The sequence below is a fragment of the Meles meles genome, chromosome 7 (assembly GCF_922984935.1).
Source record: "Meles meles chromosome 7, mMelMel3.1 paternal haplotype, whole genome shotgun sequence".
Lineage (NCBI taxonomy): Eukaryota > Metazoa > Chordata > Mammalia > Carnivora > Mustelidae > Meles > Meles meles.
In genome coordinates this window covers 38,459,366-38,472,437 of record NC_060072.1, presented here as the reverse complement: position 1 = coordinate 38,472,437, position 13,072 = coordinate 38,459,366, and the positions used below count along the sequence as shown (strand labels likewise).

General features: G+C 35.5%; 1 protein-coding gene across 1 annotated transcript in view; it reads left to right on the top strand.

Annotated features, from left to right (window-relative positions):
• PTPRQ (protein tyrosine phosphatase receptor type Q) overlaps positions 1 to 13,072 on the top strand; it is a 196,893-nt gene that overhangs the window by 24,743 nt on the left and 159,078 nt on the right. Inside the window, exons 10-14 of the mRNA XM_046012882.1 lie at positions 6,694 to 6,874; positions 8,197 to 8,358; positions 8,463 to 8,642; positions 9,235 to 9,342; positions 9,491 to 9,772. Of these exons, the coding sequence (XP_045868838.1) occupies positions 6,694 to 6,874; positions 8,197 to 8,358; positions 8,463 to 8,642; positions 9,235 to 9,342; positions 9,491 to 9,772 (913 nt within the window). The remainder of the gene's footprint in view (positions 1 to 6,693; positions 6,875 to 8,196; positions 8,359 to 8,462; positions 8,643 to 9,234; positions 9,343 to 9,490; positions 9,773 to 13,072) is intronic.

The following is a 13,072-nucleotide window of genomic DNA, read 5'->3' as shown; positions in this document are numbered from 1 at the left end:
GCTGTGACTTTGCAAAACTTTGGTCTTGTGTAGTTAAAAAAAAATGAAACAGTTCTCTTATAATTTTCTCACTCCTTCATTATAAACGTATTCCAGACAGTCCTGTTTTCAGCCTTCCTTTTACACTTTCTTTTGATGATCATACAGTTTCAATCACAGCTTCCTACCTGAATGATCCCTTTGCCTTGCTTTCTACTCTGGTCTTTCTCTGATACTCTATTCCTAATGGCAACCATCTGTAGAGAGATTCTGTCAGGGTTTATCCCATCTAAACTCATTTTCCCTCATAAAACAACAAACAAACAAAATCCTTTTATGGATATTGGTCTGGTTAATCACCAGTAGGAGAAGACAAAGCTGGGATACCGCTTGGAACAGACAACTTGACAGATCCAGGGATGGCGATGGAGACCTCTGAAGGTTTCCACAGGACACACAAGAAGAAAGACAATTAATAGTTTCAGTTATGAAGAATGAAGTCTGGAGAGAGACAAATTTGTGCCCTAGATACCAAATAACTAGGCTTAGAATTCCTTTACTCTTTGGACTGGGGACACCACAGCTCTCTGACGTGAAGGTCATTGTCTGAGCACTGAGAAGTCCTTTATGGTGCTATTTACATGCCTGATACTTCTCTTTTCAGATTATGGCATTGTTACTCTTTCTGTCGTAAAAGTTCAAAACCATGGGGTTACCCCTGACTTGGGTTTTACTGAGCGTTGAGTAGTCATTCAATATTAAGCCAGCTATTTTTACCTCCAAAGGGTGACTCATACATCTATATTTCATTCCTTTGTCCCCACTGTAGTTCAGGATTGCATAGTCTCTTGCCTGGACTATTGTTGTCTTACTGCATTAGTTTTCCACTGTAGTATAACAATTTGCCACAAGCTCAAGACAACTCATATTAGGGGCACCTGGGTGGCTCAGTGGGTTAAAGCCTATCCCTTCGGCTCCGGTCATGATCCCAGGGTCCTGGAATCGAGCCCTGCATCAGGCTCTCTGCTCCTCGGGGAGCCTGCTTCCTCCTCTCTCTCTCTGCCTCCCTCTCTGCCTACTTGTGATCTCTGTCTGTCAAATAAATAAATAAAATCTTTAAAGAAAAAAGACAACTCATATTAATTTATTATATCACAGTTTCTGTGAGTCAGGAATCCACACAGCTTAGATGGATTCTCTGCTTAGGGTCTTGTAATGCTGTGGTCAGGGACTGTGCTGTGTTCTCATCTGGTGACTTGACTGGGAAGAAGCCATTTCCAGACTGACTTAGAGTTTCAGCAGATTTAATTTCCTTTTGACTAGGAAACTGAGGGCCTCAGCTTTTTGACTGGGCACTAGCCTTAGTCCCAGCTCACAGAGGCCTCCCGCAGGAAGATGGTCATGAGGATTTTCCCAAAGTGGCCATTTAGTTCATCCTGCCAGCAAGGGGAATCTATTTGGTACAGTGTAATCATAGGAATGACATCTCACCTTTGCCTTATTTCATTGGTTATATGCAAATCATAGTTCCCACATAACTGTAGGGATTATACAAATGCGTGAACGGCAGCAGGTAGGAATAATGGGGGGGGTCACATGAGAGTTGGTACACTACACTGTCCCAGCCCACTATTACATATTTCACACATCTATTAGAACAATCCTTCCGGGTTTAAGTATATTATTAATACTTCTCTCTAATGCAAAGTAACTAAAAATTGAGAAGAGATGGGGAAGGTATATATCTATTTAAGAAATCTAACTCCTTAGTATCATGGCAGAAAGTGAGTCATCCTTACTGAAAATTTTTTTTCCAGTGACCTTTTATGGTTTGTTCATTTCTTAATAAATAGGGATTATTTGAGCATGCTGAAACATGTATAAGATTTCACTTTTAATATTTAAACAAATACTTGAAAAATATATTAGAAAATTAAATCTCAGTATTTGAAGACTTTTTTTTTTTTAAAGATTTTATTTATTTATTTGACAGGGAGAAAGCGAGATCACAAGTAGGCAGAGAGGCAGGGAGAAAAGGGGAGTAGGCGCCCTACCCCGATGTGGGGCTTAATCCCAGGACCCTGAGATCATGACTGGAGCTGAAAGCAGAGGCTTAACTCACAGAGCCACCCAGGTGCCTGCATTTGAAGACTTTTATTTCAACTTCCAAATTTATATATGAATTGCATGTATAACATGCCTAATAAATGATTGGGAATTCAGCCTCTGCTAAAATATTTGATCAGCTCTGATAATAGGGTAACTACTACCATAAAAGCAGATCCTATTCTATGAACTTTAAAATATTCTTCTTTGTGACCTTGCAGGCATGTAGTTATTAAGTAACTACAAAGTTCCAGACATTCTGTTAGGTCCAGAAAATACACAGATGAATATGAAACTACTCTGTTCTTTAACTGTTTGGAACTGAACTATTTGTCTTCTAATGTTTACCAGTTTGTTTCCTCTCTCGTCTCTAGACTCACATGGTATGAGCTTGGAATTTGGAACCAGAGAAATCTGTTTCAGTCCTACTTCTGCTATGACTATTTTTGTGAACTTGAACAGATGACTGTAAAATTAAGCTCTTGATACCTTTTTTGGGCTATAATGAAGTGATATATGAGTGAAAGTACTCAGCACTATATTTGACACATCATAGTTTTAAATGTCATTCTTTGTAGTAGTAACAATAATACACAAATGGTGTAATTTTTTATCATTTGAAGGTGATCATTTCTCTAAGGCTTAATGTCCTCAGTTTCTCATCAGCTGTGGTTTCTGGATCCATCATATTATTGATTACTCTCTTATGTATATTTTCCAGCTTGTCAATGAGCCTCTTAATTATCCGAACACAATATTCCATATGTAATTTGATTAGATCCAAATTGAGAAGAAATATTTTCTACCTTGATGTTCATTTCTTACTTCTTTCAATGCAAAGAATAAAATTAATTTCTTTGCAAGACTCATTCCACTGAGACTAAAGTCTGTAAAACCCTTAAGTCATCTCTCCATGGACTGCTCTTAAGTTGAATTTTACACTCAGATCTTATCCTGTACTTGTTCTTTTGGTAGAATCCTGGGGCATTTTCTCCCCCCAAACACCATCTTGCTGCCTAATGTTACAAATTTCTGAGATTCATACAGATTCATACAGATACATCTTTTCATCCGGTTTATTTCACAAGAATCTCAATGTTTGTCATTGGTGAACATGAGACGAAAGCCAGCTAAATGCTTGACCAATTGCTATGGAATGAAGCTCACAGGACTCAAGGGTAGCTTAGGAATGCTTGCGATAAAGTTTACTTTATTGACCATTAGGAACAGAAAAAGAATTAGGCCTTAAGGATTTGTCACCCAAATAATATGCAGGAGGATACAATATCCATTAGGTTTCCAAACATACATTAATTGCAGACTTTTCTTTTTACCACTGCTTAATAGCAGCATAAATCATGTCATAGTTCATAATAAAATATAGAAGCCTTTCTTAAGAATAAGTCAACTGTTTCATTAATTCAACTCAGTAGACTTCCAGTGAGTCTAAATTGATAGATGTAATGGCGGTTTTTTTAGAAATAAAATAACATTAGCTATAATGAAGGTAATTACACGTAGAATCAGGTTGGTTTATACAGATGGATTAGGAATTTAACTCTGAAGAACTTGTAATTCTTTCACATAAATTCCAAAGATTCCTGGGTAACATATGAGAGGCCTTTCATGTTGGTGAACTGTGACATTTCCTAAGTCAATTGTGTTCAACCCAGGGAGATTTTGCTCTCCGGTTGTCAATCTTTGAAGACGTTTTTCTTTGTCACAACTGGGGAGATGCTTCTCATGGATAGGGACCAGGGATATTGCTAAACTTCCCACAACAAAACATTATCTAACACAGAATGTCAATAGTGCTGAGGTTGAGAGCCTGGGACTAACTCAATTAGTCTGAAATATTTAGGCATTGCAGTGGGCTTCTTTTCCCTTCCATTTCTCTCACGTCCACTTCTACCCTTTCCAACTACTTTTTTTTTTTTTTAAAGATTTTATTTATTTGATACAGAGAGAGAGTGCAAACACAAGCAAGGGCAGTGGCAGGCAGAGGAAGAAGCAGACTCCCCACAGAGTAGGGAGCCCAATGTTGGGCTCATTTCTAGTATCCGGTGATCATGACCCAAGGCAAAGGCAGATGTTTAACCAACTGAGCCACCCAGGCGCCCCTAATTACTTTCTTCAGTTCTAGTTTTTTCCCATCATTTTTGTTCTTAAGATAATTTTTTTCATCCTTTGAAAAACCTAATATCTGCTGTCTTTTTAAGAGAGGCAAAGCGTGAGAAATAATCATGGCACAGCCCTCTCAGTGATAACAAATAACATTCTGGGTTGTTGTGAAACCAATGTTCAAATCATTGCCCCAGTTAGGAAGGGTCTTTCCAGAATACCAAAATTCAGGAGAAATTCAGAAAGTCAGAATTATTTAGGTCAATTCTTATATTGAAATGGCAGTTGCCAACAGAGATGCTTAACTTAGTTAACTGATGGGATGCTGTGGCTTACTCTCAATAATGTATCTGAGATGGAGTGTAAAATATTGGGAGATTTAATGCAAAGTTGTAGTTCAGGGGGAAATTGTCTGTACTACTTCATCGTACCTTCTGTAGTGCTTTGTACACAGTAGATTCTCAAAGAGCGGCTGATTGATAGTGGAAACAGCTGTGTGTCTCAAGCATAAACTATTGACTGGAATACCAGAGCATCTCTGAATTATGTGTTTGTGATTCATGCCCTCCCTGATTTCCTTGTGGAGGCAGAGCTGAAGTGAGCTGTTGGAAGATAGAAGACCTTTAACTTGTCCCATATAGAGTTCCCTTTCCAGAGTTCTTTATTGCAACAATTTTAGAATAGATTTTATAGGTGTCCCCCTGCTTTCCATCACAATACTCTTCTGGCTAAAAATGTAACAAGATTTAGATAATTTTACTTTATAAACATCATTGGGAGAACTAGAGATTTCCTTGGACCATTTCTCCATTCTTTCATATCTCAGAAAAGTTAATATTCCAATGGCTTGTCTTTGTAGATGGTTAAACAAATTGCCTTAAAATTTCTTGCCTTCCTGAAATTTTTCCTGAATACCTCTTACTTTTTTTTTAAATATTGAGTGTTGATATTATTTAGGAATAAAAACCCTGTTTTTGGCTCTAGGACTAAATACAACCCCAAAACATGTAAGATAATTAAAAGATAAGAGTACCAAAACTTATTTACATAAATAAAACCTGTATTATATATTATAAGTTTTGAGGATATGCGAGCATGGAGTTGGGAAGGAATAAATGCAAAAAGCATTTTTGCTTTTCTTAAAAAGGTGAATTTTGAAGTAGAACTTGAAAAGGAATGGAACAAAAGCAAGTAGTTCTTGCAATTTTTTTTTCAAAATGATTTTATCTTGGAAAATTTTGAGCAGATATAAAAGTAGAGCAGAGAATATAATAACCCCCTATTAGTCCTTCACCTGGAATGTAATAACCCCCTATTAGCCCTTCACCTGGTTTTAGTAACCAACATCCTGCCATACCAACATCAGCTGTTTCCCATTGTTACTATTGCCTTGGACATATTTTAGAATAAATTCCAGACTTCATTTTGCTCCTATATGCCTACTTAAGAACAAATCTCTTATGGATGTTTTAATTCATGTAATGATTCCGTTACCACAAGTATCAAAATTACTAATATTTTTTTGGTATCATCTAATATCTAGAACATATTCAGATTTTCCTGATTATCATTGAAGCCTGTGTTGGTAGGTATGTACTAATTAGAATCCAAAGTCCACACATTTCATTTGGTTGTTAAGTCTCTTAAGGGAACATTTACTTTAACACTTAGTGTTATTTCCAAGGCTGAAAAACTATAGGAAATACTTAATACTATTTGGTCCAAATACCCTTTCCTTAATCAGTTATGCTGTGTGGGGAGGGAGAAGGGAGAGAGTCATCTTGTTATCCCAATAGAAACTCTTTATTTATCTGTAATGTGCCCCTGATATTTTCACTTCAGTATCTGTTACTTTGGTGAACTTGATATGTGTGAAGTACATTATGGGATCTAGGAGCAATCACGGTTACTTAAAATATTCTTTAGGTCCAGAGCGTTGGACAAGCTATTTGAAAGCTATTGCCATGCAGCTTTGTTCATGTCTGGAACTCCCCTTGATCAAAGATAAACTACTATTTATTGACGTATCAAGCAGGCATGAAAGCCTCTCACACCTCATATGCAAATGAAAACACAAAGATAGAGAAGCAAAACATATTTTAACCTGGCAGTTTGCCCAGAACACTTACTTTTGGGGGTGAATAGTTTTAAAATAGTTTAGTTATGAAACTTCTGTATGGGGATGACTAATTTTACAATAAAGTAACTCACACCAGAAACAAATATCCCCTTCATCCCACAATACGGTATTGATCTCTTAAATAACAGAATGATCAGGATGTGTTAAAATGATGCAGGAATTTAATAGCTCTAGGATGAAATCTGGGAATATAAAGGAAAACAGTAGTCGTGGAAATAATATTCCACGATTTTCTTAAAAAAGTGTGATTCCAAAGTTACTAGCATTTTAATAAGTTAAATACTTGAGGGAAGTCATTATTAAGTGTAGCTGTTAGAGTCATTGTAAATGTCTGTTTTTAATTACAGTATATAGATGACCCTATGACTCCAGAAACTGTGAACATAGTAGAGTCAATGGCAGAATTATTTGAGGGTTCAGCAGAGATATCTTCAGACCTGTACTCCCTTGCTTCTGCTATATATAACAGCCATGCACATAATAACTTTCCTGTGAGGAACAGAGCTGAACACCAGCATTCAGCAATTGGTAGGTATAATTTTTATGTTCTTTGAAGCGCATTTCAAACCACCAGTCCTAGCTAGCCCAGATATGAACCTTAACTTCGAGTTCAATCATATTATTAATGGTTCATGAGCGGGAATCAGTTTTTTTTTCTTCTTCAACTGTTGGATAACCTCATGCAGCAAATGGAAATGCCACACAGGCAGGAGTTGGCCCCTCCTAAACCATCTGACCTTCCTCCTAGAGAAAGTAGCACCCTAGAGTCTCTGGCCAAGCTGCATAGACAATCAGTTATTACAGTTGCCAAAGCAGGTGTGATGGGGAGGGATTAACATATCTTCAAATCATTTACAGGCCTCCCACTCTCTGCAGCTTTTGAGTAATAGGTTTTCAAATGTCACTGAAGGTAAATAGGTCAGAAAGTTACAACTCTAGTGCATGCGGTGATAAACAGGTGTAGGTGACCCCAGCGATGTGGTGATGTCATTAGTGTATACACTTGCTTTTCAGGGTCAGTAGATCTTATTGTTTCTAAGAGAAGAATGCCATAGATAGCAAATTAAAAATACTTGGTTACAGGACACAAGATCTAAATGATCTCTCTGGTCATTCTAAGAGTGAGAAGAATATTCTTTTCATTGCCTTTTTTCTGATTTGCTAATTATCTCATTCCAAATTAAAAGTGTTATGTTATTTTTTGATGGTAGAATTAGTAAAAAGAAAAAAATCACATTACATTCAATATATGTTTATTTCATTTACTGATACATTTTTTTTCCTATGCAAAGACCAGAGCAAGACCAAAAATTAAGAGACCTACAATTTCTGATACAGATGTTTCCTTGAGTATTTGTTTGGCCTAATTGTTACTTAACATTGTTGGAAGCACAGGTTCTTAATTTAAAGAAATTAACATTTGTTGAAATCCTTATTCAGACATATTTATGTGTAAGTTACCCTAGCATGCTTACTTTAAACCTCCAAGAGTTTTAATAAAGGTATGGCGATTTTTGAGTTCAAATAATTCTCATTTTGATAACATTCACATTACAACAGAGCATTGACTTATAGCATTTTAATTTGATATTACTACCTCATCTTTCATTTCAGAAAAAAATTCTTAGCCAGTCCCTTCCAGAAGGCTATATTTTTCCAAAACACTAGTCTCATGTTCCAGGATGTAGGTATTATTAATTATACATATCTATTATTCACACATATCTTTATTATTTTGCATAAAGGCGTACATAGAGAAATTAATGACTAATGTGAAATCAAGTTTAAGATTTCATTCTGTGAGGAAAAAATAATTTTGATGATGATTTTTTTTAACTGATTTCAAATAGGAACTACAGAGAATCTGTATATCACTGACATTGCAGCTGAACAGCTGTCTTATGTTATCAGGAGGCTTGTACCTTTCACTGAGCACATGATTAGTGTATCTGCTTTCACCATCATGGGAGAAGGACCACCAACGGTTCTCAATGTGAGGACACATGAGCAAGGTAAGAATGTGTTTCCTTTGAAATAATTACCTGCAAATATTTTTCTTACACGTTGTAATACATTTTCTTTTTGTTCACATTAATTGTTCATTCTTCTTTACAAGTGCCAAGCTCCATTCAAATTATAAACTACAAAAATATTAGTTCTTCATCTATTTTGTTGTATTGGGATCCTCCAGAATATCCCAATGGAAAGATAACTCATTATACCATTTATGCAATGGAACTGGATACAAATAGAGCATTCCAAATGACCACTACAGCCAACAGCTTTCTCATAACAGGTAGAATAATCTTTTTTAAAATATTGTTTTTCTGATGGAAACAGGCATCTCCTTCTGCTTTAAACACTGCAGGACATGTGCTGCGTATTTCAGATTTCCTTATGCTGTGCTGCCATGGATATCTTGAAAAATGTGCAGAAATACCTGATTAAATGTGTTTTTCTTTATCTGTATTTATCTACCAAAAAAAAGAGATAATCAGACCATAAGTATTGTATGGACATACTTAACCCAGAGAATTTTTTTTATCTGGTACATTGAAATAAAGTGTGAAAAACTTAAATGCATGAATGTGAAAATCAGCTGAAGTAACTGAGTTGAATGCTGTTTGTGCCATGTCAACATAGTCCTTGCAGTGTGCCAAAAATTATTTTTCAGCTTCAGATGATTGCCTTAATATTCAGGAAAGAAGTAAAATATCAACATGGGAAGACACCAAAGCCCAAGGAATTTTGGGACACCGGGATTACGTGGAAACTCACTTGGAGAGCCAGTCTCCCAAATAAATTATTTTCACTAGTCCTGTGTCAAATAACCCTAATCCGTGAATGTTATTTTATGATCTTAAGCAGATTACCTGTCGTCATTATAGGGTTGAAGAAATACACAAAATACAAAATGAGAGTGGCTGCCTCAACCCATGTTGGAGAAAGTTCTTTGTCTGAAGAAAATGACATCTTTGTGAGAACTCCAGAAGATGGTAAGAATATCAGGTGCAATTTTAATTAAAAAAAAAAAAAAAAGCAAGTAGTGTTGCATGCTTACTGCTGTCTACCTCATGATCCCTACTGGCTGAAGCAATTAGCACTGAAAAATACAGTGTTTAAAATTTTGTTTTCATCCCCCAGAACCAGAATCATCACCTCAAGATGTTGAAGTTATTGATGTTACTGCAAGTGAAATAAATTTGAAGTGGTCACCACCTGAGAAACCCAATGGAATTATTGTTGCTTATGAAGTGCTGTATAAAAATATAGACACCTTGTTTATGAAGAATACCTCAACCACAAACATAATCTTAAGGGACTTAAAACCTTACACCTTCTACAACATTTCTGTCAGGTCGTATACCAGATTTGGTCATGGCAATCAGTTATCTTCTTTACTCTCTGTAAGGACTTCTGAGACTGGTAAGTTGTTTATTTGTTGTATAATAATACCTAGTAATGAAGTAAACATGGCTGACAATTGTCATATTGTTTATATCTTCAATAACCTAAAATCTCTCATTCTTTTTTATATAATCTAGAAATTTATTTGTTTTTTTTTCTGTTAAGGTGTGGGAAAAGGGCTTGCTGTGTCGATTGTTATGTCTTATTTACATATATGGGAATCCCAAAATAAGGTCAGCGAATTTTTCAAATGCAAGACTTTGAGAAACCAAGGAATCTTTCAGTGTACCTGTAAAACAACGATGTGCTTGCAAATTAGGTAAAAGCAGGGCACACTCATAAGAACAGAGTTCTGTACTCCAATGAGGTATGTGTATAGAGAGGTGCAGAGTAGGAGCATAGGAAGGGCATGCCTGGTTGAGGTTTATGGAGGAGGTAGCATCTGACCTAGATCTTGAAGAGTAGGATAGAATGGATGTTATTGAAGTTGTTGGGTCGGCAGGGAGGGGAATATCTTACCTAAAGGAAATAGTGGAAGCAAGGAATTAAACTCTTAGGTTTCAGTTTCAGTGCTACAAGAACAAATAACATAAGGTAGACATTCTGTTTGATGATCTTAGTTTATTGTTATGTTTATAATCATATATTGGAGCATCACTCGTAAGTCAACTCTATAATTTATGCTAAGAATTAATAACTAAGTGTAAAGTTACTGGTTGATTCCTACTTTAAAAAAATTAAATATTTATTGACTAGCTACTGGCGGAGCCATGTGGAATGACCATTCCTACGGGTCATAATGGCCAAATATCAGCAATTTCATATGGTTCAACCAGGTGCTCTATGTGAGGCCCTATCTCTAACCTTGAGGATCCAGGTGTCTAGCAAAGCCAGATACAGAAGCTTTAAACAGAAGTTTCTTCTTGAGACTGTTCACAGATATTAATGAGATGACACAAAAGAGCCCATGGAGAATGGCACTCATTAATTGCTGGACTGAGAGAATAATGAAAGGAAAGTTTTATAGCATCAAGAGTTATCCCTTAAAATGAAATCTAATTGATGTTAAACTGTATATTGGCATGTTTCATTGCTTTTATAGAAATTGATTTTAAAAATCATTTTTTTTTTTTAAGAAAAATACCTGCTCTTTACCTGACCTAGCTTTATTTCACCTTGGGTCAAGGAAAGAATTCATTGAATTTTAAACACCTACAAAGTGCCAGGGGCTATGTCATTGGCTTTCATGAAAATTTCCTTTTTAGTTTTAAAATAAAGCTTTAAGATATTATTATCTTCATTGCCTAATTAAAAAGCAGGTCTGAAAAGTTCATCCTTTCAGTAAATACTCAACACATATTTGCAATATGCCAAGGCTACTGAGAAGATAGTACTGTAAAGGAAAGTGAATTTCTACCCTCTACAGTTAAAATTAATTGGTGGATGTTTAATTGCTTAGAGTCACCCAGCTGGTAAGTGACGAAGCTGGACCTGGAACTCAAATGGATTAGACTGTAAAGCATATTTCCTTTCACAATATAATCTTTTTAGAAGACATCAGTAAAGTTGGTAAATTATAGAATATATCTGGGATTCTTTCTGTTCATTTTTGCAGTGATACTTTGCTGCTTGGGTTCTGCACAGCTTGAGGATGGAAAGAAGAACTTTAAAGTTACTTTTATATTAAATAATCACCATATTTATGAATGCTTATCAAATACTTCACTGCTTAAGTGGTCACAGATCAAGAATACCTTATCTTCATGGTTATCTATAGAATAATCTTTTTTTGTTGGCTAATTATTACATGCATGCAATCTTTTACTTAGTATTGAATAAGTAAATTTAATTTTCATTTTACTATCTTTTAGACTAGCTTAATTCTAAGGTAAGGATAATAAACCTTAAATGAATATAAGTATTTAATTTGACATGTAATTAAAAATGAGAATATTAGTTTTAAAAGGGATCTTACGAAACACACAGAACTCTTTATTTTATAGATGAGGAGACCCTAGAAATGCTTTAGCAAAATCAGAATTACTGTAATCAAAATTACTCAAAAATCAGAGTAGATGAGAAGTAATGTTAGGACTTGGAGGTAAGCCTCCTGAGCTAGTGATAAAAGTAGAGAGAAGAAGGAAACAACTTATGCCTGGGCTCACTAGCTCACCCATTTGTGTGGGTTAGGGTCATTTTGACACTAGACTCTTCAGAAGCAAAACAGACCAAATAACAGGGCATAGTGTTCAGTGTCCATACTTCTAATTCTCTCTGTCCTAAAATAGCGTACTCTCAACCTCTTTGCATCCTTCATTCTAGATGGAAATGGTGGACAATGAAATCTGCTTTACTGACTTTGCCCATATACGTGTGCAACTACTGAGCCACCAGCTTTAGCTCTTTTTGCAAAAGAGGAATCTAGAATGTTAAGTAGTCTCAAGGTGTCATTTGAAGGAAGAGGTACTCAAGAACAATTATCTATTCCCAAGGCTTCATATTCTTATTAAATACAATGAATTCATCCTCTACTGTTGTTATAAAAAAAAAAGAGCCTATTTTTCAATATTGTCAGGAGAAATTGAGGGGTTGGTTAGTGGTGTGTTAATGCTGCTAGCTACAAGTTAAGAATAAATTTTTTGTGCGCATATTTTATCTTGTTTGGGAAATCAGCTTACTTATGTTTGGGAGTAAAATATTCTGTGTTCAAGCAGAAAAGATTAATATGAGGTGGATCTCATGGCTGTGTGTGTGTGAAAGAGAAACTGTGTGATTATGTGTGTTTTAAGTATAGAATGTATAGTTTGCAAACAAGATTAATTCATGTTTTCTCATAATCAGGGTTCAGTAATCACGTAAGGAACTTTAAGTTCTCATACAGATTACCTTGTGGTGATCTTTATTTTTCTCTTTCCTTTTTTAAGATCTAACTTTCTTTATGGTAAGTCTTTAACAAAATACCTTGAATGTGTCTGGTGTGGGGTAATAACCACTAGTGGATAGCATCTTAGATGTTGACCAGAATTTTGTGTAAGACCCTATAAATTTATTTATGTTAATGAATAGAATTAAAAATTTTTTCTACATGTCATTGTAATTGTGTATGCCAAACAACAATCTTTTGGCCTACTCAAGGTAACATGTCACTCCCTATTTTAGGACCATCATGAGCAAACTTTTCTTATTTTTATTTTTTAAATAGATTCAACTTACTTCCAACTCATTGTAATAATTTACTTTTTATTCATTAGTTATCTATTTTACACAATAATTTTCCAATTTGACACACTGTGTTAGTTCAGAAAACTCTTAAGTCCA